The following is a 27,422-nucleotide window of genomic DNA, read 5'->3' as shown; positions in this document are numbered from 1 at the left end:
ATTCTTATTATTTAATAAATCTAGAATACGTTTTTCTTTTTGGATTTCGTCTGAGGTGCTTGAGCTAACTCCATTTTAGGTTGTTTGTCAATAGTCCAGCCATGCCCTTTGAGGGTAGGGATACGTTTGATATATTTCGATGACCAAACAACTTATAACAGACTAAATGAATTATTAAGATTACGACGTTACTTTATAATTTGAGTTAAAACTTAGAGAAATTTAATAGAGAAGATTACTCATTAGTATGAAGTGTAAACTGTGAAGGGACTTGAGAGAACCAAAAACAATAACAAGCAAAAGATACAAAGAAAACTCGAGAAATTTCATCAAATGCCTTTCTTTTTCATTCATCTTAATCTCAAAAAAGGACACTAAAAAAAGACTTTTAGTTTGAAAAGAATACAACTTCATACCAACACTCTTGACATCTATCCATCACATCTGAGCAATGCTTGTTGGCAAGTGCTATATAGAGAACACGCAAAGTCATGCTTACCACGAAAAAGAAAGAAAAAAACACACATTGAAATAGAATTTCAATTTGAATGGTCTTCAATTTCAGAACCACATTCATGGTCTTTGGTCATGTATAAACTATAAACTACTCTTAACAAAATTCCTGGTGAGAGTTGATTCGGGGACGTTTCAAAATTAAGCAAAGATATTTTGGCCTGCTGCAATCATAAACAAAAATGGAATGCCAAGAAATTCATCTTACAAAATCATCAAGCAACAGGATATACTACCTCAGGGCCCCGTTCAATCATTGGTTTAACATAACTTTCTTCTGGATGAGAAGCAGAATCAATTTTAACAATAGTCTCATCTTCTTTGTCGTCAGATTTCTCGTCTTTCATGAAAATATCCTCAGGAGTACAACTGCTTTCTTCGGCATTCTTCACAGCGGACTCATCTTCTTTACCCCCGGATGTTTCTTCTTTCATCAAGGCATCCACGGAAGGACAGCCAATAAACTTCTCCTCTTCGCCATTCTTCACAATGGACTCACCTTCTTTACGATCAGATGACTTATCTTGCATCAAAGTATCCTCAGGAGGACAGACAAGCAACTTCTCCGCTTCGCCACTCTTCATTTCCACTGAGAATTAGAAAGCACAAAACTTAGTACCATGCCAAGGATCAGATAAAGCAAGCACCCATATTATCACCATCCTTATTGCCATGTCTTAATCAGATTGGTTCAGAAAGCAACTATTATCACAAATATTAGAAATATGAGGAAGTTGAGGGAGATCTGGAATCATCACGCATTTAGCACCCTATGGTCTATCCATATCCCGCTCGACATCTGAATTTTCAATATATAAAAACTGACCATACCAACCTCATATATATGTGTAAGTAACAATAAGAACCTCTATTTATATACAAGGGAAAAATGTTTTCGGCATCTGTTGGACAAAAATTTGTACAGTTAATCTCTCCATATAGATCCATTCTACAAGACTCAAACCTGCACTGAAGTTTGAACCCTATCTTTAAAAACACAACTATTCATATTTTGACAGGGGGAGTAATGATACTTGTCGGAAACATGATAAACATCATTGTAATATCCCAAGGGCATCAATGTAGTTTGACAGATAAAAACAAAACAGATTGTAGGGGGAAGAGGCTATATACTAGCACTGTCTTTGAGTTAATAACCAAAATCTTGTCCCCAAATTTGAGAATCCTGTCACATTAATCCAACCAGCTTCCTACATTGTACCCTTACAGGCTTACATGTTCATGTAAACTTCAAATGCATGTAGTTGCATAGAACAAAAGGGCACCTCAAAAAGCTGCATAACTCAGAAGTTATCACCGGACAAACTTATTAGGATTGAGATATCACACAACAATGATCATTGGCACAAAGCAACTAAAGCCCGAACCAACTGCACATAAATTGACAATATTAATAAAAGGACGAATTACCGTCTTGAAGAAGCTGAGGGCACTCAGAAAGCTTATTTCCAGATATCTTGTTACTCAGCAGAGGGCAAGTCGAGATGATATGCCCTTTTCCTCGACATATCACACATACCTAGAAGCAACACATCAACACAGAAACATCACTAACTAATCACTACCCTGTCCCCAAAACCTTTCCAATTAATCAACTTCCTCAAACAAGAAGAAAAACTCGAAATTGATTTAAACGCACACCTACTTTTCCATGATTAAACGAAGCGAACTCCACAGAATACGCCCATTAGACAATCCTTAGCTTATAAGACTAGCAATTATAATCAACTTACTAATAAACAAAATTGCAGATAAATTAGATCACTCACTTTAACATATTGTTTGAGTGGTTTCTCCTCAGCTCCTTTTCTTTTGTTTTTCTTCTTTCTTTTCACCTTCTTACATTCCCCTTCCGCATCTGCATTTGGGGTCACCTCCCCGGGCTTTGCTTCCACATCTGGCAACGGATTAGGGAGCAGCTCCACATTTTTTCCAGCATTAACACAAGCAATGTCTGTGCTCTCCATCTCCTTGTTCCCTTTCCTTTTACTCTTCTTACTCTTCTTATTCTCCACTACTCCAACTGCCTGTATTAGCCCCGGCATTGTCACTTGCTCACCTACTTCACCTCCTTCACTGATTTTCCCTTCACCATTAACACAAGCTATGACTGTGCCCTCCGCCCCCTTCACCTCTGTTACTACTGGCCCTGGCCTTCGAAGCTGCCCATCGACTCTCGCCTCACCACTTTTCTCCACATCATCAACACAAGTTATGACTGTGCCCGGCATCTCCCCCAGCTTCTGCTTTTTGTTCTTCTTCTTCTTCTTTTTTAGTGGCACATCTTCTTCGTCGATTTTCGCCTCACCATTTTTCTCCACATTATCAACACAAGTTATGACTGTGCCCGGCATCTCCCCCAGCTTCTGCTTTTTGTTCTTCTTCTTCTTCTTTTTTAGTGGCACATCTTCTTCGTCGATTTTCGCCTCACCATTTTTCTCCGCATTATCAACACAAGTTATGACTGTGCCCCGCATCTCCCCCAGCTTCTGCTTTTTGTTCTTCTTCTTCTTCATTTTTGGTGGCACATCTTCTTCGTCGATTTTCGCCTCACCATTTTTCTCCACATTATCAACACAAGTTGTCACTGTGCTCTGACTCTCCATTAGCTTCTGCTTCTTGTTCTTCTTCTTCTTCTTCTTTTTCACTGTAACCTCTTCGGTTCCAGTTTTTGCTTCAACATTTGGGTCCGGATTCATCCTCGGCTCTTTGGATATCACTCCATCCTTTGTCACTGTATTTAGGGGCGGCAGCTCCGCTGGTTTTGCTTCAATCTCCGGAACCGGATTTGAGCTCAGTTCTGCTCCGGATTTTGCTTCAATCGTTGGATTTGTGGGCGGCAGCTCCGCCGGATTTGCTTGCATCAATCCGACCTCTTTTAACGGTTCTAAACGTTTTCCGGCGACGTCGACACAGGTATCAATCGGCTTGTGCTTCTTCTTCTTCGTCTTTCTCGGCTCCACTGGTTCGGATTTCCCTTCAATCTCCGGCACCAGAGGATTTTCCCCGGGATGTTCTGCGGCGTTTACTGCGACCTCATTAGGGTTTGGGAGCACATTCGCTTGTATTATTCCGATCTCTTTCAACGGTTCGAAAGGCTTTCCGGCGTCGTCAACTGAGATAACGATCGGCTCCGCCACTTGCGACTGCGCTGCTTCGCGTTGCCCTAATTTGCGTTTCTTTCCCATTTTGGTCTGAAAACTGGTGCTGATGGAGTTTGCTGAGATTTTGAGAGGGTTTTGCGTCTGCTGAAAGTGGAGCACGCTGAACCAGATATGATCTCTGAAGGGCCGCCAGGCCCAATGGGCTAAATCTATTCTTACGGCAATATTTTTCGTCGTTTCCACATTGTCATTGTTAACCACCTGGTGTGGTAAGGTTAGTCGAGTGGCTTAGTGTGGAACCTCTCATATCTAGCGTTCGAGTCTCAACTTTCACCAGTTTGAGGCCAGTACGTTCGAGGGGTTTTGGGGTATGCGCCTGTGGCGTGGGATTAGTATGGTTTTGCTAAGATATCCTCGTTGACCTCGATTGAAAAACTAACTAGATGGATGTGTTACTAACTCACTTATGTTAACCTATGTGGCTTGCTATGTCACACCAATAAAAAAAATATAAAAAATTTAGTATCTTTACTAGGATACTCTCGTGAACCTCGGTCCGAATACTAACTGGGTAAGTGTGCTATGTGATTGAGATGACTAGTTACCTCATCCCCGATAAAATATATATATATATATATATATATATATATATCGTCATTGTCTAAAATAAAATGTAAGCGCTTAGTCAAATGAAGGCTCCTGTTCAAGTTGAAAAATGGTCCCCACCAAATAGACCATTCTTGAAATTGAATGTGGACGCTGCTACAGATGGAAAATGTGGTGTCTCAGGGGTATGCATGGCTTTAAGAGATGAAGTGGGGCAACTCAAGTTTGCGGCTCACCAGGTAATCCCAGGTAACCCTCCTGTATTAGCAATTGAGGCATTAGCGGTTTTACATGGCCTGAAGCTCTGTTTGCAAGAAGGTTGTAGGAATGTTGAATTGGAGAGTGATGCGGCTAATGTCCTCTTCGCATTGAACAAATCAGGGTTGGACTTAAGTATTGAAGGAGCCATTTTTGACGAAGTACGTATGTTGATGCCAGAATTTGAACATTTGAAATGGAGGAAAATAAATAGAAGTTGTAACCAGGTTGCACACACTTTGGCAAGGCAGGCACTAAGAGCAACGGGTTGGAGTTTTTGGAAGGAAGCTGGACCCCCATGGTTGGAGGAAGTCATAGACAATGATAGAATTTTTTGATGTATGGGGGTGGTACTCTTTTTTACTTGCTCTGATCAAGCAGGGTTTTTGATCAAGCAGGGTTTTTGACGAGGCCACCTTAACCCCAATGGTTGTAATTGACCAAAGTTTTTATTAATGAAAGTTTCTCATTCCGATCAAAAAAAAAAATTTGTAAGGCGGCAAGGATTTAGTGTTCATAGTCTAATTACTGCCAATGATACTACATCCTAGGGTGATATACTGAACAGAGATAAAGCGAATGTATACAAAATAATTACTTGTTACAATGTATTACTTTTCTTAGAAATCAGTGAACAGATCTTAGAAGAGTAATTTACAAAGTGATAAACAGTATAGTGAATTATTGGTATAGAATGATTCCAGAGTTGCAGAAACTAATTCATACATGAACAGAAGAATTGGTGATACAAAAGCAAGAATACAGTATAATGGATTTCCACTAACACAAAGAATACCAATTACATCAATAACTGCCCAGAAGTAATAAATCACAAGAATAGAATAGGCTTCTGCAATAGTCCAAGCACTGCACCAGCGGTGAAGTGAGCAGAACCTCATGTAGAAAGAAATGGATAGGGGAGCTGGAGAAACAAATTCAAATCAATCTGAGCAAAACCTGTAAAGCTTGTCTGGCATAAAGATCTTACAACCTTTTTCATCTTGTATTACTTAATTTATCCCAAACCTGCCGTCTCATTGTGACAAAATCTGAAGGCCTGCTTGTAAATCCTCTAAGGTGATTGTTCTAAGTTCTTCTGTGTCTATACAATCAAAATTGAGCCTAAGGTCCAAATTCTCTCTAGCATTAACTAACATTGTATCCACTAAACCTCCATTCATCTCCTTACACTGCTTTTCTGTTGCTCCTCTTTGAATCAGTTCTGCAATGGCTTCTAAACTGCAAAAAGAATGTAGCTTAAATCCATACAACATGCTCTCCTCTGTTTGATTATTCATCTTGAGATGAAGAATCTTTGCTAGATCTTCAGGACTGAAGTCACTAAAGTTGAAAAACTTGGTCACACGTCTGCAGAAACCTTCATTTGAAGCAATTACACGTTTCATTGGTTCACTATATCCAGCAAATATGACTACGATCTTTCCACTGTCCATGACAGACATGATTTCTTCCAATGCTTCCAACCCATAGTCTTTATCATCTGCCTTCTGCATAGGTATCAGTCGATAAGCTTCATCTACGAAAAGAATTCCTCCCTCTGCATCCTTAATCTGTGAAGAACTTTCATAATTAGTTGTGTCACAGTGTAAAGTAGAACAGCAAATACTTTCATAAAGCACAAATTTTACCTTCCTCCTAGTTTTTGGTCCCGTATGACCAACAAATTCCCCAACCAAATCTGTCCGCTGTACTTCAGTTACTTTGTCCGTAGGTAGAATTCCCACCATATAGAGTAATCTTCCAAGAATACGAGCTACCATGGTCTTACCTGTTGATAACAACAATTAACATAATGATGACCCAACAAGAAGTATTGTTATTTAAGATCCACACATTGCAAGACCCAGTTGGCACTGCTTACCTGTTCCAGGATTGCCAAGAAAGGCCATATGAGGGGGTCTCCTTACGCCAACTTTGAGACCAAGGGCCTTACGCCTCTCATCCAAAAGCATTCCTTTTGCCCACTTGCGTAGTTGTAATTTGAGCTCTTGCAAACCAACTATATTTGATAATTCATTTTCAAGTTCATCCATCTTAGCTTTAGTTTCACTGCATGCTTGAATTGCCCTTCTCTTTGTCTGCTCTTCAAGGTGCCACTGTAATAGTTCCCGCAACTTTTCAGTTTCACGGCCTTTTGAAAGGTGATTTAAAGGAGTCATGCCCTCCTGCAATTTAAAGGTAATATCAAAGCATTAATTTAGGTGTTAATTAGAATAAATTAAAACTGTAAGTAAATGCAATGAACAATACATCGTCCTTGGCACTGCAATCAGCATTGTTCTCAAGTAATGTTTTAACAGTTGAGAAATCTTCAGCTCGAAGTGAATGCCAAACAGCAAGGTGTAATGGTGTCATTCCATTCTGCATGGACAAAAGGAGAAAGAACTTTTAAAATGAGACTAGCAAATTGACTTAATAGTCTCGCACTAACCATAAATTCAGGTGAAAAGAACTCACATTTGCTTTGGCTTCAATAAAAGCACCATGGACAAGAAGCAACTTTGCAGCATCATTGCATCCATTCTTTGCTGCCATGTGTAATGGTGTTTCACCATACTGCAAAGCTCAACATGTTGGTGAAACCCATAAATAAAATAAATATCTATCAAGTTAGCATATAACAACTTTTAATTTAAAATTTCACTTTCAGAAAGATTTATGTCATACAAATTCTGCTGAAAGAAAACAAATACCTACCATGTTTCTGGCTTCCAACTCAACCTTTTCCGGCCCTTGCCAATTGAGAAGAAATTTAACTATGTCAGACCTATTATTACCAGCAGAAACATGAAGTGGAGTTTGTACCATCTGCATTTAGGGAACAATGGATGCCGTCAAAGAATAAAGACACCTTACCAAATTATTCATGTTCAAGCATAACCACATGATGAACAGAAAGTAATTCTTATACTATATGATTGAATGCTAATCGGTTGAGTATATTTTGTTTTCTGCAGATTTATATTTTGTTTTTGACATATGACTAAATCAACTCATCCAACTCTCTCACTGTGTCATCAACCCATACCAACTCTAATATTTCACAAAGCCGCACTTCAGTAAATCCTGTACCTTTGCTATGCAGCAATAAAGCAATCTATTCAGAAATAAGTGAATTGGGGTTGTACTGTAGTGATCTCGTCTAGCCTCTTTCATAAAATCTATTTCAAACTGCCCTTAAAATGTCCTACTCTCGTCTCTTTTACTCCGTTCTACGCTAACATTTCTCGGTATCAAAACTTTATGAACTGGCCAGAGTTAAAGGTTCATGCTTTGAACTAAGGATCTCATGTTTAGCTAGCTATGAGGACCCTCCACAGCAGATCCAGCCCAATTTCTGCTCAAAAACATAAAAGGGTACTTAAAATTCACTATATTCCCACTACATTACATTTCACCAAAGAAAAAGATCAATGCTTTCCTTCCTTAATGCAGTGAAGGTCCCAAATTTCCTCAACTAATTACAACACCAGCATATAAACACATGAAAAACAGCACAACAAGCTTAAAGAACCCAAATCCCAGATGAGAATATTATCAAACAGATTCAATTCACCAAATTAAACACACACAAAACATGAAATGCACCAACCAAATGTACCCAAAATGCCAAAACAGAAGGGAGATCTTACAATGGCGTTTCTTTCGTTGAGCAGAGCTGGGTTTTCCCGGAGCAGCTTCTGAAACCCAGCAAGGTCGCCGGAGTGAGCATAGCCATGGATGGTGGTGGGCTTGGCTGATCGTGACCGTTGATCTGGGTTCCTCTGCATGTTGGGTCTGTCTTCCTCTAAAAACCAAGAAAAAGGAAAGAAGGTTGAAAATGAATAGAGAAAGACGAGCAGAGATTTTAGAGGGGGAAGAGGATTCGGAGGTGTGTGTCTAAACTATTGTGTGTGTCCCCGCGTTTGAGTTTATTTTCTGCAATCATTATTTTTGGCCAAAAGCTATATAGCTCGACTTTGCAACAAAAATGGAATTTTAGCTCGAAATTTGCTATATATTTATCAAATTAAAATTTATTTATGTATATTGTATAAGCAGTAAGATTTCTTTCCTTTTTCTTTTCATTTATTTGTAGGCTGTAGCTCACACAATTTCTCATTTTTTATTATAATTATCAAAAAATTCTAATAAATAGGCTAAACTTTAAATGTGGATGAAACATGAGAACTTTTGTCTGTGGTTGTACTCTCATTGCTTGTGCATACAACTTACTTGTTGGAGTCTTAGAGATGATTTTTTGGTAAAAAAGTATGATTTCGTTGGATCGATATTTTTTCAATTGATGATGTGTTTGTAATATTCTTTTTGGTTTAGATCGGATAAAAATTTTCAAAACAATCGTGATTTCATGACTATTATTTTATTTATCGGTTATTAACGAAACTGACACAAAAATATTTCCAATTATGTTTTTTCCACTAAAGTGGCTCCGAAACCGAAAGTTCGAACCAAAAAGAAATGAAGCACGTGCAGAAGTCCACCAATGATCTTGCATGGATGGCGCCAGCAAAGAACTTCAGTGCATTTAACTGTTGTTTAACTTGAATAGTAGATTAGACTAATGGGTTCATGTTAGTTCATTCCATTCCCAATTATTTAGCACCAAAATAAGACAATAATTTGCCATTTATTCTTGGGAACACGTGATCTAACTAAGCAGAAGCTGTCGTCCACCTTCTTTTACTTGTTCCTTTGCCAAGTTGGTCGTCTAAAGAGTATGTACTCTCGTATTCAATATCAAAGTATAATGATCTAATTCTTCTCTTAACATATCCGTAAAATAACAGAAAAGTATCAGGAGTATGTCCAAAATGTTATGAGCAATATCAAGCAGAATTGTAGGGCTGCCACTTGGTTTGGTAATTACCAAATCGACCGAATACCAACCGATATTAAACCGACTTTTTGGTAACCGAGACTGATAAAACTGAAAAAATTGGTTTGGTTTTGGTAAATACCGAATCTACCGATTGTCTAAATATTGGCTTTATATACTATGGTTTTCAATACACATACATGTATATTAAGAAATAAACATAAAAGTTTTCATAATAGTATGAACATTACTCAATATACTACATAATTAATAGTACATGTATTTTGAGTAACCTAGTTCAAGATGGTTAACTAACCTAGTTTTATTGAAAATAGATCAAATTTGATGTCATATATACAAAAAGAAGCTATGATTAGTAGATGAATATGAAGTTTACGGTTATAAAATTGAAAAATCTAATTCTGTTCATTCTAATTTATATTACAAAGAATTAGTTGTTTTAAAGTTGGTAATACCGAAAATTGAAATACCGAATTTGGTAGATATGATTAAAAACCGAAAATTTTGGTTGGTAATTGGTAGCTCAATTTTGAAACCGAAAGCTTTGGTTTTGAAGTTGGTAATACCTATAACCGATTCGAACCGACCGAGTGTCAACCCTAAGCAGAAGTGATAGTCTCCTGTCCACCCAAATGATTTGTGATTCTCTCACTCTCTCTTTTTTCTTTTTCAAAATTGAAAATTGATACTTTCGGTGGTTAAAAGAGCACCCGATTTTGCTCCTTTAGGGTTATAACATATCTTGGGAACTTAAGCAAATTGCGGGTGACAACAAATGATTTGTACAAAGCTTTAAACTAGTATCCTTCAGTGATATACTCCGAAAATATAACTTTATAGTGGATTATTTGGCTAAAATGAGACACTCAGTGAATTGAAATCAACTTGAAGTCTCCCTCTTAATGCCCTTAATACTTTTAATTTTGATTTTCTTTGGGTAGGTTACCAAGAGACTTCTCTTTGTAATTTCCTTCTCCCATAAAAGCTACTTAAAAAGATATTTTTTATCGGAGAAAAATTCAGTCACCGTCCCTAAACTATGCTGCCAAAGCCAATTTAATACCCGAACTCTCAAAAGTATCAATGTGATACCCAAAGACATATTTTGACATCAACGTGATACTTCCGTCCAAAATTTATGATGGTTCCGTTAAAATGCTGACGTGGCAAGCACGTGGAGACAAAAAAAGATAAAGTTAAATGACCAACTTACCCTTTTTTTTCTTTTATCTTTTCATTTCTTCTTCTTCTTCTTCTTCTGGGTTTTGTACTAGCTAAACCGCCGCAACCTCCGCAGCCACATTTCCTTACTTTCCTGACAAGGCCACCAGCCACCAACCACCCAGCCCAAAATGAATTCCGATTTGGCCTTGAACGCGAGCTCGGCCCCGACGACAGTTACCGTCCCCAACATCAAAATCTCACATTACATGCAGAAGCAGCAATTTGACAACTTCTAATCCAATTCAAATTGAGAAAACAAGAACAAACAAGGTCTAAAAACAAGAACAAACAATTCAACTTCTAATCCAAAATTTCAATCTCCCATACCCATATTCCGCTGCCAGAAATATCAAGAGAAGAACCTTGTTTCTTCATCTTACCCATTACCCATAACCAAGCTTTTTGCTCAAAGATTGAGCAGAAGCTCATACCATAAAATACCAAGAACCAATTCTGTTCTTCACTATATCCAGCACCAGAAACTCTAAACCATATCAGTACTAGACAAATAAGAACTGTGTTTCTTCATTTTTACCCAAAAAATACCAATCCATACCAGAAAATATATCTCTCAGAAAATACCAATCTATACCAGAAAATACCCAACTTACTAATCCCAAATTCTGTTCTTCCATATACCCAGTACCCATACTATACTCAGGAAGACAATCAAAGTACCTTGATTCCTTTCTCACCATTCCGGCAGTGATCGATTCCAACTTCAGTACCAAGACATCCGAATCGGATCGTGACAGAACAGAAGCTGACGTCAATCTTCGGCGTCCTTCGACCCAAACCCAGATTTCGATCGCTGACTCAGACCTGTTGAACCCTGACCTTCTCCGCCTCTCGGATCCTCCGCCTGCAACTGTTTCCATTGCCGTGAACCGAACAGCAGCTGGCTCCGTTGCTTGGGCAAGCCCGACCTGCATCCATCCAGACGCCGGACGACCTGTCGCCGAGGAGAATCATCGTCGGTGCCATCAGATTTGGCGAACAGAGCTGATCCGCCGCAGCAGCTCCACGAATACCCGTCACGCTGCACTTCTACTTTAGCTTCAGCTGACAGAATAAAAGAAGAAAGGGACAGGCACGTTGTCTGGTCTAAGTTGAAGATGAAAAGTAGGCCTCATCATGGGCCGGGCTCGGGCCAGCCCTACCCTAAATTTTAGGGCTTAGGGTAGGGCCGGGCTGGGCTTTGACCAAGTCAACATATCAAAGGGCCGGGCCGAGGCTTCAATATGTAAGCCCTTACCCGCCCTTACGGCCCATTTCACAAGGGCTCAAAAGGGCCGGGCCGGGCCGGGCCAGCCTTTCCGAATAGGACCGGGCCGGGCCTTTGTTTAACTCACATAAATCACAATTCTGCTAATTACATAAACTCAAACTGAAGGGGAAAAAAAAACATTCATATATATACACTGAATACTTGAGTTTTGAGAACCTGATTTAATTACAAATATCTACAAACTCAAAAGTCTCAAACTCACATTCTTCCTAATCAAGTAGTAGACTTGAAATTGAAATGGAATTGCACAGCCACAGAGGCACTAAGCCCTACATTAAGCCACTGAGGCACTGAGCCTACAAAAAATGAAGCAATGTTTGACACTTTGAACAAAAAGTGACCATGTCTTCATGACTTCATCAATTCACAAGAAGTGGTAATCTTTGATGCAAAAACTGAACTATTGAAGCATGGTTTGCACAGAGGCTACAAAAACTGAAGCTGTGCTTGACACTTTGATACAAAAAATGATCAAGTCTTCATCAAATTCACAAGAAGAGGTAATCTTTCAAGGCTTCAAGCAACCAAACAAAGAACCTGCAAAGGAAAACCATATAATTAATTTAGCTAAATCACATATTAAATAACCATAAGCACTCGAATCCAATTATGAACAAATTAAGGCATTACTAATTCATAAAAGTTTTCACTTTGAGTTCAGCAACATATATAAATGCAACTAGACATATAATTCTGGAAAAAGCTTGTTTCTAGACACATTTCACTTTTATTTCAGTTTAAAAACATATTTCAATTCAGCAACAAATTTGAACAATGGTCACAAGGATATGCTCTGCCAGGACATATAAAATGCAATTTTCTCTCTTTTTGGTGTTTTCTAAGCAACTGGACATATATGTTTAAGCATTCAGACTATTTAGTGATTCAAATTCTATTGAAAATAAAGATAGCAGTCCAACATCCAAATATTTGCACATTAAATATAGACTGAAAACACAAACAAGTATATTGAAACCACAATTTTAACACAAACAAAACAAATCAGATCCAAAAAACAGTCACATACCTTTCCTCAATCTCCAATCGACTGGACCTCATCTATGTTTGAATTAGCACGTTCAAGTGCAATCATCCATTCCGGTCTTGCTAGTTTTGCAAACTGCTCCTCTTCAGCTCGGAGGTCATCTTGCTCCTTCTCTTGCTGCCTTCCTTCTGCCAGCTTCCAATCTTTCAAGCAAATCAGTGCTTGAATTGTGTCTGGGCTAAGACTTGCCCTCTTCTCCGATACAACTCTTCCGCCGGTACTAAAAGCTGCTTCGGATGCAACTGTTGAAGCTGGAAAGGATAGCAGATCACGAGCTATCAAAGAAAGAACAGGATAGACTTCTTCATGAGATCTCCACCAACCTAACAAATTAAATTCAAGTCCATCAACAACTTCAAGTGTAGGCATATCAATATAATATTGTAAATCAGAACTTGAAGAAGTAGAAGTAGAAGTTGCTGTTTTGGCCTTTTTTAAGACACTTTCAGCAAAGTCCTCATCTTCATCATTAGGCAAAACAATAGAATCAACAGAAGATGTAGGTAAATTGGAGCTTAAACTAGAGGTTGGAACATGCACCACATTATCCTTGTACACTTCATGCAATTCAAACAATTGATGCTTTAAACTAGATATAGCAGTTTCAATTTCCCAATCGTCAACACTCATACTTTTCATCCATTGGCCAATTGCAAAAAATTTATACCTAGGGTCCATAGCAGCAGCAAGACAAAATACGGGAGGAAACCGTTTCCAATACTTAGCAAATTTTGAATTCATGGCCACCAAAGCAGTAGCAATTACATAATAACGATCATATTTATTAAAGGTTGCATTGATACTTACTAAGCACGGAATAACATGACATGACGTCGGCTAATACACACCACACAAGGTTTTTGTTGAAGAATCAAATATTTTTAAAAAGCGACACACAATTGAAGCTACAAGCCAATCTTCATCGGTGGGAAGTGCTAAAGTGGAATTACGATTAGAATGGTTTAGTTTTTGAACATATCTATTCAAAACAAACTTAAACTTCATAGCTAATTGCAGCAAGTCATATGTGGAATTCTACCTATGAGGAACATCATTATTGATATTCCTCTTTGGCATATTCAAATCATTACAACAATTAACCCACAACTCATGCCTCTTAATTGATGAATTCATGCTACGAACTATATTTGTGATTTTTTCAATTGATGGAGATAATAAATTTAGACCATCTTGAACAATCAAATTTAAAATGTGAGCACTACATCGCACATGAAACAATTTTTTAAGGACAGAATTAACCATGAGAAAATCAGGGAGTAATTCAACAACAACATCATTATTTGTCGCATTATCTAAAGATATTGAAAAAATTTTCTTATGGATGCGCCAAGAAATCAGCTCCTCATTTATATGACAAGCAAGTGACTCACCGGTGTGTGGGAACTCTATCATTTTAAAGTAATGATTCTTTTATTTAAATTCCATTTTTTATCAATAAAATGAGCAGTTAAAGACATATATCCCATCTTTTGACGCGATGACCAGCAATCAGAAGTCAAACAAATTTTCCCTTCAAAACTTTCAAAAGTTTTGAGCAACTCATTTCTTCCTGCAACAAAGAGCTTCATCACATCTCTTTTGCAGGTAGAAGCTGATAATCCCACAAACTGAGGTGCAAAACCTCTTTGAATCATTCCCTTAAAATCGTGTTTGTCTACAAATGTAAAAGGTTGTTCAGCCCTAATGACATAATCAACTACTTCCTTCCTAGCACAATCTTTATTATAAGACCAGTTTAGTACATTCCCACTAGAATCTGAACCTAATTGCATTTGAGTCCTAATATCAAGCGATTGACTACTTATATGACTCTCCCAATGTCTACGTAAATGGCTAGTTCCATTCTTTCCTCCACGTACCAATAACTGAGCACACACACTACATTTAGCATATTGCACAGCAACATTATCTTCAACTCTATCAACCTTTTCATAAAAACTCCAAACAGAATCTTTTTTTTCTATTTGTTTTCTAGATAAAGGAGGTTTTGAAGCTGTTTGTGGGGCTGTTTCAGTCAACGGTGTTGGGTTTGGATCTATGGAAGCAACAACCATGGGACTAGTTATTGACTCGGACATTTCATCCATCACACTCGGGAGAATTAAGCCAAAAAAACACTAAGTGCACCAACAATACAACAAGTTACAAGTATACACATACACTACACTATTAGGAGAAAGTTCAGAGTTTACTTTAAGTCGGATATAACAAAATGTCAAAATGCGACAGCCACTGCTTACTGAACAAGAAATACAACTCTTCCTCCTTGCAAGTCTGTTACTGCTTCCATCTCTTCCACTGTCATAAACTATAACACAGACAAGCAAAGGGTAAGGATGCTGAATACAAAATTTATAATGTAATAAGATATAAGCAGAGTTTAGCTACTATTCATACTCTTACCACCACTTAGTTCAGAATAGAGTTTCAATATCAAGATGAAAATAAAGGGATGTCTAGGTTTATTTAAAGGCCAGACACATCAACTATTCCAAACGGATCTATTTTTGTTGTAACTTGTAACAGTAACAAAAATTTGGGAATCTTTGAAAAAATTTCCCGTTGCTTTATATAAATTCTAAACTGTCAATTTCTCAAATACACAATACATAACATCACTGAAATCACCAAGTGTATGGGAATGAGTACCTCGCCAACTGGATGGGTGTTGATCAAAGCCAACGTCACCATTTTTACAGCTTTGAGGTCTGAGGAGACCTTCAGTCTCTGTTTTTGCTCTGAGAATCTTCGATCTGCAAGAAGTGTGAGATTCGTGAGAGAGAGGGGAAGACAGATCCAAACCCAAAACAAACAAAAACCACTAAAACAGTCCTCACCTTCGGCATCAGAAGTGGTTGTGGTGATTGAACCGGCGGCTAGACACGAAGCAGATCGAGACAACCCTCGCAGATTGAGAACGAGATCGAGAAGCAGATCGAGACGGAGATCCAGAAGCAGATTGAGACAACCCTCGTAGATCGAGAACGAGATTGAGACGCTGCCGTCCACCAAGCCTCGCAGATCGAGATGCTCCGTTCACCAAGCTTCGCAGATCGAGACGGGGGCCTCGCCGACCGAGGAGGTGCTGGTGGTAGTTGTACCGGCGCGGAGAGGGCTTTGAGACGAAGAGAGGGCTTGGGAATTAGAGGTGGTGGTGGTGATTAACGGTTTGCACTTTGCTGTCTGAAGGAAGAGACTGAGAGTTTGAGAGGGAGGCGGATGCGCCGATGAGGTTTCTCTTCAGTTTTTGTCTGAAGACTGAAGACTTGAGTCGATTGTCGATAGCATCTAGGGTTATTGGAGAGTGGAGACTTGAGTCTTGACTCGAGTTGGCAGTTGGGCTTGTATGCTTTGGGCCTCAAATAGACAGAGTGATAGACTCAACGTCTCAACTTAAAAGACCCATTTTCTAATGTGGCAAATTGAAATAATTCAATACAAGTTCAAACTTCTATAGTTTACAAGTTCATACTTCTATAGTTTTATACACATATAATAGAAAAATAATAAAAATAAAATATAAATTTTAGGGCCAGGCTTTAAGGGTCGGGCTGGGCCGTAGGGTAGGGTCGGGCTTCATTTGTATAACCCATACCCTACCCTATTTTAGAAAGGGTCGGGCCGGCCCGCCCTAATGGAAGGGCCAGGCCGGGCAGGCTTAGGGCGGGCTTTGGGCCCAAGGGCCATATGATGAGGCCTAATGAAAAGCATACTCTTTTTTTTTTTTAATATATATAAAACAAAATTGGTGTAAAAGTACGACTTTGCCCTTAAAAATCTAGTCACATATATGACACGTGATATTTTTAACGGAACTGTCACAAATTTTGGACGGAAGTATCACGTTGATGTCAAAATATGTCTTTGGGTATCACATTGATACTTTTGAGAGTTCGGGTATCAAATTAGCCTTGGCAGTATAGTTTGGAGACGGTGACTGAATTTTTCTCTTTTTATCGCCCTTGCAAAATGTTTTGTAGGAAAATTTTTGCAGCTTTGTTGGGCTTGTACAAAAGATCATGGAGAGACGTACAAACGAACAGGCCCAATACTTGTAAAGTATCAAACCGGACCCTACAGAATCCGGACCTTGATAGTTAGAGTCGTCCTAACCAATTGTATTACTCAAACCAAAACCAGTGTTTAAGGAGTACAAGCCTCATCTTCGTCACCCCACAAAATCCAACCATCACAAAAACGGCACGATGACACAGACCCACCCATCCAATCACATGCAAGATGAGGTTTGCGTAACGTGTGGTCATCACACACCTCCTTCTTGTCTCCGACCTCCAGCTCAGGAATCAAAATATCTCACTCCAAACTTTGGCTAAAAACTTAAAAGATATTTTCTTATTTAATGTTGCTTTCCTTGCACATTTTTTTTTTTAAAGCAAGAAAGAAATGATTTTGTAGCCCAGAAATCCGCAAATATTGGATGAACTTTCAGTCCCTGAACTATCTCCAATGGCCATGGTTGCAAGGTTTCACGTCTGCCCACAAAGCCTAGACCACTTCAACTTCCACAGCCCAGCTGTCGTTTTCGGGTCGGGTCTTCGCCGCTCCGGTTCTGGCCGTAATGGGTTGTACTCCAAACAGTACTGCAGGTCGTTCAGGGCCGAGGATTCTAAGGAAGAAGGTGAGGTCAAGTTGAAGAAGGGAAGTGGGGTTTGGAAATCTTTGGGGTCTACGCTCTTGGGTGGCGTGGGTTTGAGGTCTAGGCATAGTGATGAGTACAAGAAGGCTGTGGCTAAAGTGGAGGAGGTTTGCTCCTCGGTAAGTAATTTTTTTACCGGTGTTGTTTTCCACTTGCTTGAGTTCAATCTTTATTTGGGGGGAAGAAAACTAGTAAAGTTTGAATCTTCAAGGTGTTTGTTCTGTTGGGTATTCAAAATCTTATGAAAATGTTAGAAAAATTGAGTATAAGGTCAAGATTTTTTTTTTTTTTACTAATATCATACATGAAATTTTGATTTGAGATGGATTTTTCAAATTTTAACCTTGCCTTTTTACGTCTATGAATCAATCAGGCTGCTGTTCAAATTGGAAGGTATATTGTGACCATGATGAGCACCGGAGTGATACTAGCAATTGGGTTTCAGTTGTCAGGTTAGAAAGCTTGTTACTTGTTTGAGTAACTACGTGTTCTTATTATATGTCTCTATATGTAAAGTTTTCCATGTGTGATTGGCCCTCTAACTGTTGGCAAATTCTTTTCTGAAGGTGGAGACGGTCAGTTGAATGCGCTAGTTTGGTATAGCTGGCTAGGAGGAATCATTATTGGGACTATGATAGGATCTAATTCGGTTTTAGAGGAGCACTGTCGTGCTGGTCCGCGTAATGTTGTTATTAGTGGAAGGTAGATTCACTCTTCTCTCTATCTTCTCCCTGCCTGCTTTGAAACAATTTGTGATTCTGACGTTGTTTTTTGCATGTTTTGATTGGCTGGTTCAGTACAAGGGGACTTGGAAAAGCACTTGCTCGCGAATTTCTTCTTTCTGGAGATCGCGTGGTTGTTGCTTCTCGAAGGTGGTTTTTTGATTTGGATCATTGGCTATTCATAAACATATCAACATGTATGGACTATGGTGGTCGAAATATTACTAATGCCATCTCAGTTACTGATTTTTGTTAAGGCAGCCTTGAGTCTGTACAAGCAACCGTGAGAGAGCTTGAGGAAAACCTAAGGGATGGTATAGCCAATGAAGGTAGCTCATCTAGGAATAACCTGGCGCATGCGAAAGTGGTTGGTATAGCCTGTGATGTTTGCAAAGGTGATGATGTGCAGAAGCTGGCAGGTTTTGCTATCAGTGAGCTCGGTTCTATTGACATTTGGGTGAGTTTTTGAGACTTTATAGCTGACTCTTCATTCCAGAAATTTCATTATAATGCAGATTGCAAATATTTAGCAATATCAGATGTTTCACCATCTAACTTGTATGCACTTTTGACAGATAAACAATGCTGGTGCAAATAAAGGATTTAGACCCTTGCTTCAGTTTAGTGATGAAGACATTAAGCAGGTATAGTCATATTACTGAACTGCAACCTGATGTACCGTCTGCTTGTGGTTGCTTGATTTTAATGTCGCTGTTAGCATAAGTTTTCTATATGCTGAATCGACTGTCAAGACATTACGCTGATAAAATATGATGATTTCAAACTGGTTCAACTAATGTGGCTATATCTTCTTATATGTGTTAGATTGTCTCAACAAACCTGGTGGGGTCTATCCTCTGCACTCGAGAAGCCATGCGTATAATGATAAATCAGCCTAAGGGTGGGCACATTTTCAATATGGATGGGGCAGGCTCTGGGGGATCAAGTACTCCTTTGACAGCTGTGTGAGTGCCTTTACATTGTAACTGTAAAATTGCTTATTCTGGGTGAAACTAGTACTTATGCTGTTTTATCTTCTAACCTTTAGCTATGGGTCAACAAAGTGTGGTCTGAGACAGCTCCAATCATCACTTTTAAAGGAGTGCAAGCGGTCTAAAGTAGGAGTGCATACAGCATCTCCAGGGATGGTGCTTACTGATCTGCTTCTGAGGTACACTGGAATACTAGATCTGATACTCTTTCCACCGGTTCATTTCTTGTTTCACTTCTGTTAGAGGATATTGCACTTCTCATCCACTCAGAAAATAATTTTCCAAGCCCTGGCTCATCACTCTATGAGTTTGATCCTGCAGATCGCATTGCTTCCTGTATAAATGGTTTTTGTTCTTGCTAGGATTTGATGAATTTTCTACGGTTTGTTTGCAGTGGATCCAGTTTAAAAAATAAACAAATGTTTAACTTCATATGTGAGCTTCCCGAAACAGTAGCTAGAACTTTAGTTCCACGGATGCGGGTTGTAAAGGGATCAGGGAAGTCCATCAATTATTTGACACCACCTAGAATCTTACTTGCTCTAGTAACTGCATGGCTGCGACGAGGTCGCTGGTTTGATGACGAGGTAATTTTCAATAGTTTCACCTTCTACGATACATTTTGACCATCTGAATTGGAAACTGGCTGAGGAAGATGAACTCTGATTAATACTTTCTGTCATACCTACTGAAGTGGTGCATACTTAAGTTCAGTCAAACAAGTTCTGAACTTCAGTGCATCCTGCAGACTATTCATTCCTACTATCAACTTGGTCCTTGATTTAACTTGATTCCTATCAATTATATGGAAGTATGAAACTTAGTTCAGTGTCTCATTATTTATAAGTTGAAGTCTAGCTGACCCCCATAGATAAAAAAGTACTTTACATGAGTGATTCTTTAGGCTGAGACTGCTCATTTCATTCATAAATTTGCTGCTGTGCAATATAATGATTGCTAACATGCATACTTGGAAAGAAGCTAGAACTGATTTGTGGTATGACTTGCAGGGCAAGGCTTTATATGCTGCAGAAGCAGACAGAATCCGTAACTGGGCTGAAAACCGTACTCGATTTTACTTCACCGATGCAATGGAGATGTACACAGAGAACACCTGGGTGTCTGTCTTCTCACTCTCTGTTGTGTGTGCCTTCATAATTCTTTCGAGCACAAGCAGCAGTTTTCCCGGTACTTAAAGATTTCCCCCAAGTACAAACTTAAAACTGAAACCACTATGGAATACATCAAGCAGATGCTATATGTGAAGAACCAGCTGCAAGACAGGGCTGGGTACAACTCGGACCACAGAAAGTTACCACACAAATGTGGGGTACCATTTTTTTACCCTGCATCCATTTGAACCCTAATCTTTTGTACATCATTCATTCGTCTTAGATCATATCAGGAGCCTACCTGCATGATGACAACCTCTGTGGGCAAAAATTTGTAAAGACTTGAGTAGTTCATAATAGTGTTCGGTTCCACTTTGTATATTGTTTGTGCTGCAACTCAAAAGTAACAGTGTAAGAGCATGTTCACCGGTGGTCTCTTGACCGGCCTCCGCCTAGGCTGGCTGAGGTGGTGACTGAAATTCCCAGAAAATTACATTCCACCGGTTATTTCTAGACTAGCTTCTACCAGACCTTTACTGACCCAGGCCAAGAAAAAGGCCAAGCTCGTAACCCAGAAGGTGACCCAAGGAGGCTGGTTGCCACCTCAGCCCAAGCCCAATCGACTCGCGTCTGAAACAGATTTTTGTTGTCTAGCGGCAGACGTGAATTCTTGACGTGCTGTACGTGGGCTTGCACGTGGTATCCTACAGTTGGCTACTCTTTCAATTTGAAACCGACACGACGTTGGTTTCTATATCCAATCTTGATCAACGGCATGTAATTAATAAGAAGGGTTAAAGGGAGTAATAAAAACGACTATAAGCGGTAAGAAATATTAATTAAAAAAATTATAAAAACTTGTAATAAATTCTCTATAAATACCCAAAATTTTTTTTACCTCCCACACCTAAATTTTTTTATTTCATAGTTACACAAAATTTGTTATGGATGTACAAGGCTAAGATCAAAATTCATTCACTTCAAATAATTGTTGGTAAATTTCAGTGGCTCATAATTTGTCCAAAAAAAAAAATTTCTATGACTTTTTTTTTGTCACCTAAAATAATTAATGATTTTAACCACATGGTATGGTGTGTTGGTCGAATGATCTAGTCTGGAACCCCCAGGTCTAGCGTTCGAATCTCAGCTCCATCCTGTGGCCAGCAGATTTGAATGACCATTTGGGTTATTGGGTCTGCGGTGCAGTGGATTAGTCTGGCTTTCGCCACAATGTCAGTGCAGGTGTCCTGGCGCAGGGATACCACTGCATGGGTGTGTGAGTTACTAACAACTAACCCGATCAAAAAAAAAAAAATAATGATTTTATTAGTATGTTATTCATAATGTCCATCATTACCATTTATTTACATCAAATATATTTTAATTTTGTAATAAATAATATAAATGAATAATTTTTAGGTCTACCCCTAGGGTGAACGAGCTTATTCACCCCCATTGTCGATTAACATACTTTTACTTTTATAATCCAACGGTCCATATCTTAATTAAGCTTTTAAAGATTCTCTCTGTAAAAAATCAATCGAATCAGAAATCGTTTAATTATCTAATTGAATCAAACAAATTGATTGTTCTAACAACACTTACTACTATTATGATGAACCGTCCATATATTTCATAGAAATGAATATCTAAAAGGTCTTCAATTTGATTGGTTTTTTACAGAGCTAATCTTTGTATTACATTATACAACATGAATGGTTGGATTAGAAAATTATAAAGTCATTATGCCTTAATCGCAAGAGGTGGTGAATATGCTTATTCACCCAATGGGTGAACCTAAGAATTATCCATAAAAAATTCAATGAACAGTAACTGACCGGTCAAGAAACAGAACGGGTGGAAACACATGTCTAGTGGCAGTGAACAGTGTGTTGACCCATTGACTCAGTGACCCTGACATAGTGACTCAACGGGTGAACTTGCTCTAAATATCAGGTAAAATCAGCACCTTCATCTTATACTAGTCAATCTCTGTCTATTATTCCTTGTACTATTAGGAAGAAGTTGAAGCCTTAGAGTAACTCCACCGGTTTGTTTTTGACCGGTCAGGAGCTAGATCTTGCTGAGGTGGTGACCTTGAACTTGCAAATCTGGTTTCCAGCGGTTTGTTTGTGACCAGCCAAAAACTTGCTTTCTTGATCAAAGCCAAGAATTCAGTCAAGGCCATGACTAAATCCATGACCCAGCCAAGAAATCAGCCAGCTCGGCCCAGCCCGGAAACGTGGGCGACGTCAGCAAATGAGGGGAGAAGGAGACGTGCCACGGAAGTGAAGGACAGATGCTTGACGCGTGGCGCCGCAACTCGAAAACGTGTTGCTTCAGTCGCTTGTCGCCTAGCAACATGGAATGGGCCGGAGTAGGAGCACGTGGAAGAGAGCCGTTGGAGGGCTTTGAATTCTGATCCCAATGGTCATGAAATCCCAGCCCTTGGTTTCAATTAATTTCCGGATCCAACGGCAAACAATTATATTTGTACTGTATATATACGTAACGTTAATAAACAGTAACAAAAATAAATTCTAAAAATTTCTATATAAATACCTACCATTTATTTTCCATCTCACACCAAAAAAATTATATTTCATAGTTACAATTTAATGAAATAAAAGTTGTATTTTAAAATTCCTCTTATTAAAGCACACACCTTATATTCAAAATCATAGCACATAAAAAACATAATACAAACCAATTTAAAATCACACTGACATAAAAAACATAGACATTAGCCAAAAACATACGCACACCAACTTCCCAAAACATAATCAAAGCCAAATTCAAAGCACACAAACATAAAAAAAATAGATATTAGCCAATTATTCCAAACAACCTATACGAGATCTAGATCTCCATGTTGCCTTGAATGTTCCAGAAATGCTCTATCAGATCTTCTTAAAGGTTTGAGTGACTGTTTGCACTTCTAATGGCATTGTATCGATCCATGAATCCGTTGAAATAATAACCACCTCTACCAACAGGATCAACGTCAGAGCCGGTCGGTCCTTCCCAAACCTGGGCCTCATATTGTAATCCTCTTCTTCATCGGACTCCAAATCCTCATCGCTGTCATCTTGTCTTTCATCCTCGATTATCATGTTGTGTAATATAATACAAGTCAGCATGATGTATCGAAGGTCTTCTCTATCTCATCCACGAGCCGCTCCTCAAACAATACTAAAGCGCAACTGTAAAATGCCGAAACATGTTTCCACATCCTTCCTGTACCCTTCTTGAGTTTGGGAAAACTTCAGATCCTTGGGTCGTGTAGGCCTTGGAATTGATTTCAAGAAAGTCGCCCATTGAGGATAGATATCATCAGCGAGATAGTAGCCTAAATTGTGAATTTTATTATTCACTTGAAATTGGATTTGAGGGGCTCGACCAGCAGTGAGCTCGTCAGACAACGAGGACTTAGTAAGCACGTTGAGGTCGTTGCATGATCGAGGCATTCCAAAGAAGGCATGCCATATCCATGTGTCATAAGAAATGACTGCTTCGAGGATGATAGTGGGCACACGTTTTCGACCGCTGTATTCTCCAGCCCAACCTGTTCGGCAATTCTTCCATTGCCAGTGCATGCAGTCGATGCTTCCAATCATCCCAGGCAAACCTCTTCTCTCAGCTTTGGCTAGAAGTCTTCTGAGGTCGGCCAGAGTAGGAGCCCGGAGGTATTTTGCCGAGTACAGATTAACGATTTCTCTTGTAAATCGTTTCAGAGCCTTGATGGCGGTAGATTTCGCCATCCGACAATACTCAGCTCATTGATCTGCCCCAGCACTGTAAGCAAGCATTCTTAGGAAACATGTCAGCTTCTGCTGGGGAAGTAGTCCGACTTTCTTAGCAGCATCTGATTTCTGGACAAAGTACCGGTCATAGAGACGAAGGTCACTGGGGATGCGGTTGAAAACATTGTGACTCATCCTGTATCGTGTCCGGAACTCCTCTTCACTGAAAACTGGACGCTCCACAAAGTAATCTTCAATCATGTTTTTCCCTCTTGATTCCCTAAATCGCTCCTCATTCGATACACAGCCCGGTCAAGAACCCCCTTGTCTTGTTTGAGAGGAAGCTTAAGCTTTAGCAACTGCTGCTACCACAAGAGCATTAGTCCTACACATCTCTTCATGATCTTCATCTCGAGATTGTCGATACTTAGCCTACAATCTCTTCATTGAAATGAGGGAAGGAGAGGATATGTGTTGGATCTGGAGATATGAAAAAGAATGAGATTTGCGAATATCAGCTTGTGTGTGAATGGTGTGTGCCTCTTACTCTATTTATTTACAATTTTCACATAAAAAGTGATCAGACTTTGAGGACACGTGTCCACTCCTGGTTTGACGTAATTTGATCCGAAATCTTAGATAAGATTACATCAACAATAACCGTTAGATTGAATAGTATGCAAATGATCTGGTCCGTTCAAAGATGTCGGTGGTTGTTTCAAGCGTTTCAAAAAAATTGTCGGTGGTGCCTTCACTCATTTCAAGATAAATTGTTGGTTCATAATTTATCCACCGAAAATATTAGAAAAATAGTAAATTACATAATTATGACATTAAGTATCCATAAATCTCTATTATTATCATTAATTTACATCAAATATATTTTAAATTTTTTCTAAAATAACAAAAAGTAATGAACAGTAAAACACTCAGTGAACAATAGTCGATGAACAGTGAAAATAAACAGTCTTGACTAGTGAAGAAAAAAAAACAGGTGGAAACCCATGTCCAGTTACAGTGAACAGTTATTTAACTGGTCGACGCCTTGACATTTCTTGACTACGGGTGGATATGCTCTTACAGAGCAGTTGGTTTGGAATCTTTAGATAAACGGTCCAAAGGAATCAGACTATACAGAAACAACAAATATGAACAAATCGTACCCAGAAAATTTTGAAATACATATAAAGTCAGCAGGGACGAGTTTATTATATTCATCTGCATGTAATAAAGAAAAGATAACGAAGAAATAGCTGGATTTGAGATGAATATTTGCCTCTCTCGTACCCTAGTCAATGGAGAAGAAGGCTACTAATTATGAGAAGCTTAATATAATAATACCATCCCATGTGAGCTCTTGCCAATTGGACCTCCTCCTTCAAATTTCAAACCTAGGAAGAATAATAATCATATTCTTTTTTATTTTTTTCGATTGATAATAATCATATTCTAAGGAGCTGATTTTTTTCCTTTTTTTTTTTTTTTGGGGTCCTCAAAATATAGTCTGGGTTTGGTTTCTTTTTCTAAATGTTATTGTCAGGTAAAATGTCCCAGGTCAGGTCCTGACAACCATGCAGCATTTCATATTTGAACATGCATACCCTCCACCAGCTCACCTTATCTTGAACCATTTGCCGGAACCATACTTTTCTTCCCACCAAATTTTCACACTCTTCGCTGTCATTCCTTTCCATCATGAGTTCATCTTTCTAGAATTAACAACCATTCGTTTCTTATTACGTTTTTTTTTTCAGTCTATAATGCATCGCGTTTTGTCAACGTTTAAGATAATGTATGTATGAGAATCACATGTCAACCGAAATTTAAAACCGAAAATCTTTATCTTAATTTTCCATTTTTACAACCAACATATTATCTCTTTTCTAAATTAACACAGCGATATAAAATTCCCATCATGAGGTCTTCTAAACAACTTGCAACATCCAAGTTGGCAAATCATTATGGTTACCAATTTGAATGAATGTACGCATCAACGCATGCATGAGAGGAATTGAGAGGTTAGGGAAGCTTCCGATTCACGAGACAGAGAATGAAGAATGAGTAAAAGGATCATGAAATGAAACAAAACCCTAAAAATAAACATGAAATAATCGCCGGCAAATCCATTGCAGACCTTTTATGAATCACGATGTTATTGACCAAGCTTCTCTTACCTACAAATGGCTCTTCTTCTTATATCGACCGTTCCAATTATTCTATTCCATCAAAAATTCTCAGAAAAACCAAAACCAAATCCAACTCTAAGCATCGTAACTATTCTTATCTGCCATTCGGTTAGACGTGGGATTAATTAGAATCTAATTGCTCCTAAAGACGATTATTGTCAAAGCATCAAATGTGATTTGTATAATTGAATTGGTTGGCATGTCTATGTTTAGGTCATGTCCAGCTGCACTGGTATGGTTACTTAGAGTAACAGCTACTGCCCTACTCCATAAAAAATGGCTTAACAAAATTAATTACACCAATTAAAGAAATTGGATCACCTAATTCATTGACTTGATTTATTTGTTTTTGATTATCATAAATATTTTTCCTTTCCTTTGATGCAGCTTTCTGGGTTTACCTTGTTGATGGGGTTTTGTTTGTACAACTCACTTTCATACTGAAACTCTCTAGGTAGACAAAATTTACGCGTATTTGCCTTTATATATATGGAATTCTAGTTATAATGGAATCAATTATGGAAGCAAAGACCAATAGAGTATGAAACTATTAGTGGACATTCCAAGTGAGTGTGAACATGATCATAATCAAGATCTTTTGGGATTTTCACCTTCCTGGTTTTTGGTCTGATATGCATATACATCACTTTCCTATTACAGAAAAAACAGTATAATGATTTGACATGGGTATTTCCAGAATGAAAATGTCGATGACATGATAATGCGTTTCACTTGCATTAATAACAAATTAACTAGAATGGATGTTCGTCTTTTATCCGGTGTTGTGAATCTTGTACATGTAGAATCCGCGAAGTCATAGGTCATGCTTTTCATGATCTATACTTATTGTTCTTTGTTTATTTTTAGTTTATTACTCAAATGACTGTTCATTGTCGTACTTTAAATAAGTAGATCATTATATATTTTGCTCATTATGAATGAATTGACATTCTCTTTATAAAAAATGATAAATTTTTTTAATTTGAGTTGAGACTTGAGAGTGTTGAGCTGTATTTTAGTTTTTTTTGTTATTAGATTGGATGGCATAACCTATAACCGCTCCTCTATT

The 27,422-nt window shown here is 38.5% G+C and overlaps 5 protein-coding genes across 6 annotated transcripts; 2 read left to right on the top strand and 3 right to left on the bottom strand.

Annotated features, from left to right (window-relative positions):
• Positions 1 to 626: 626 nt before the first annotated feature.
• LOC112190122 lies at positions 627 to 3,891 on the bottom strand. Its single transcript, XM_024329543.2, has 3 exons — positions 2,304 to 3,891; positions 1,945 to 2,053; positions 627 to 1,102 (listed from the first exon to the last, which is right to left on the bottom strand). Exons 1-3 carry the CDS (start codon positions 3,720 to 3,722, stop codon positions 729 to 731), a joined length of 1,902 nt encoding a protein of 633 aa, XP_024185311.1. The 5' UTR covers positions 3,723 to 3,891; the 3' UTR covers positions 627 to 728.
• Positions 3,892 to 4,327: 436 nt separating this feature from the next.
• LOC112183512 lies at positions 4,328 to 4,840 on the top strand. The gene has a single exon (XM_024321896.1). It carries the CDS (start codon positions 4,328 to 4,330, stop codon positions 4,838 to 4,840), a length of 513 nt encoding a protein of 170 aa, XP_024177664.1.
• A 315-nt stretch (positions 4,841 to 5,155) lies between these two features.
• Positions 5,156 to 8,465, bottom strand: LOC112189071 (protein CfxQ homolog). 2 transcript variants are annotated; one of them, XM_024328338.2, is made up of 7 exons: positions 8,156 to 8,465; positions 7,221 to 7,331; positions 6,981 to 7,079; positions 6,774 to 6,884; positions 6,385 to 6,688; positions 6,152 to 6,291; positions 5,156 to 6,073 (listed from the first exon to the last, which is right to left on the bottom strand). In XM_024328338.2, exons 1-7 carry the CDS (start codon positions 8,291 to 8,293, stop codon positions 5,537 to 5,539), a joined length of 1,440 nt encoding a protein of 479 aa, XP_024184106.1. In that variant the 5' UTR covers positions 8,294 to 8,465; the 3' UTR covers positions 5,156 to 5,536. The 2 variants fall into 2 exon arrangements, with proteins under 2 accessions (XP_024184106.1, XP_024184108.1); XM_024328340.2 differs by having other exon boundaries at positions 7,221 to 7,354; positions 8,156 to 8,261.
• An 8,848-nt stretch (positions 8,466 to 17,313) lies between these two features.
• LOC112188832 (probable chlorophyll(ide) b reductase NYC1, chloroplastic) lies at positions 17,314 to 20,931 on the top strand. The gene is made up of 10 exons (XM_024328050.2): positions 17,314 to 17,717; positions 17,972 to 18,050; positions 18,165 to 18,300; positions 18,396 to 18,470; positions 18,582 to 18,777; positions 18,896 to 18,964; positions 19,146 to 19,285; positions 19,369 to 19,491; positions 19,707 to 19,899; positions 20,323 to 20,931. The coding sequence occupies exons 1-10, from the start codon at positions 17,409 to 17,411 to the stop codon at positions 20,506 to 20,508; spliced, it is 1,506 nt and encodes a 501-aa protein (XP_024183818.1). The 5' UTR covers positions 17,314 to 17,408; the 3' UTR covers positions 20,509 to 20,931.
• Positions 20,932 to 23,606: 2,675 nt separating this feature from the next.
• Positions 23,607 to 24,185, bottom strand: LOC112183511. The gene has a single exon (XM_024321894.1). The coding sequence runs from the start codon at positions 24,183 to 24,185 to the stop codon at positions 23,607 to 23,609; it is 579 nt and encodes a 192-aa protein (XP_024177662.1).
• Between the last annotated feature and the right edge of the window lie 3,237 nt (positions 24,186 to 27,422).

This window comes from Rosa chinensis, chromosome 2 (genome assembly GCF_002994745.2).
Source record: "Rosa chinensis cultivar Old Blush chromosome 2, RchiOBHm-V2, whole genome shotgun sequence".
NCBI classification, from domain to species: domain Eukaryota; kingdom Viridiplantae; phylum Streptophyta; class Magnoliopsida; order Rosales; family Rosaceae; genus Rosa; species Rosa chinensis.
Note: the sequence above shows the minus strand (reverse complement) of the source record. Positions and strands in the feature narration are given on the sequence as shown.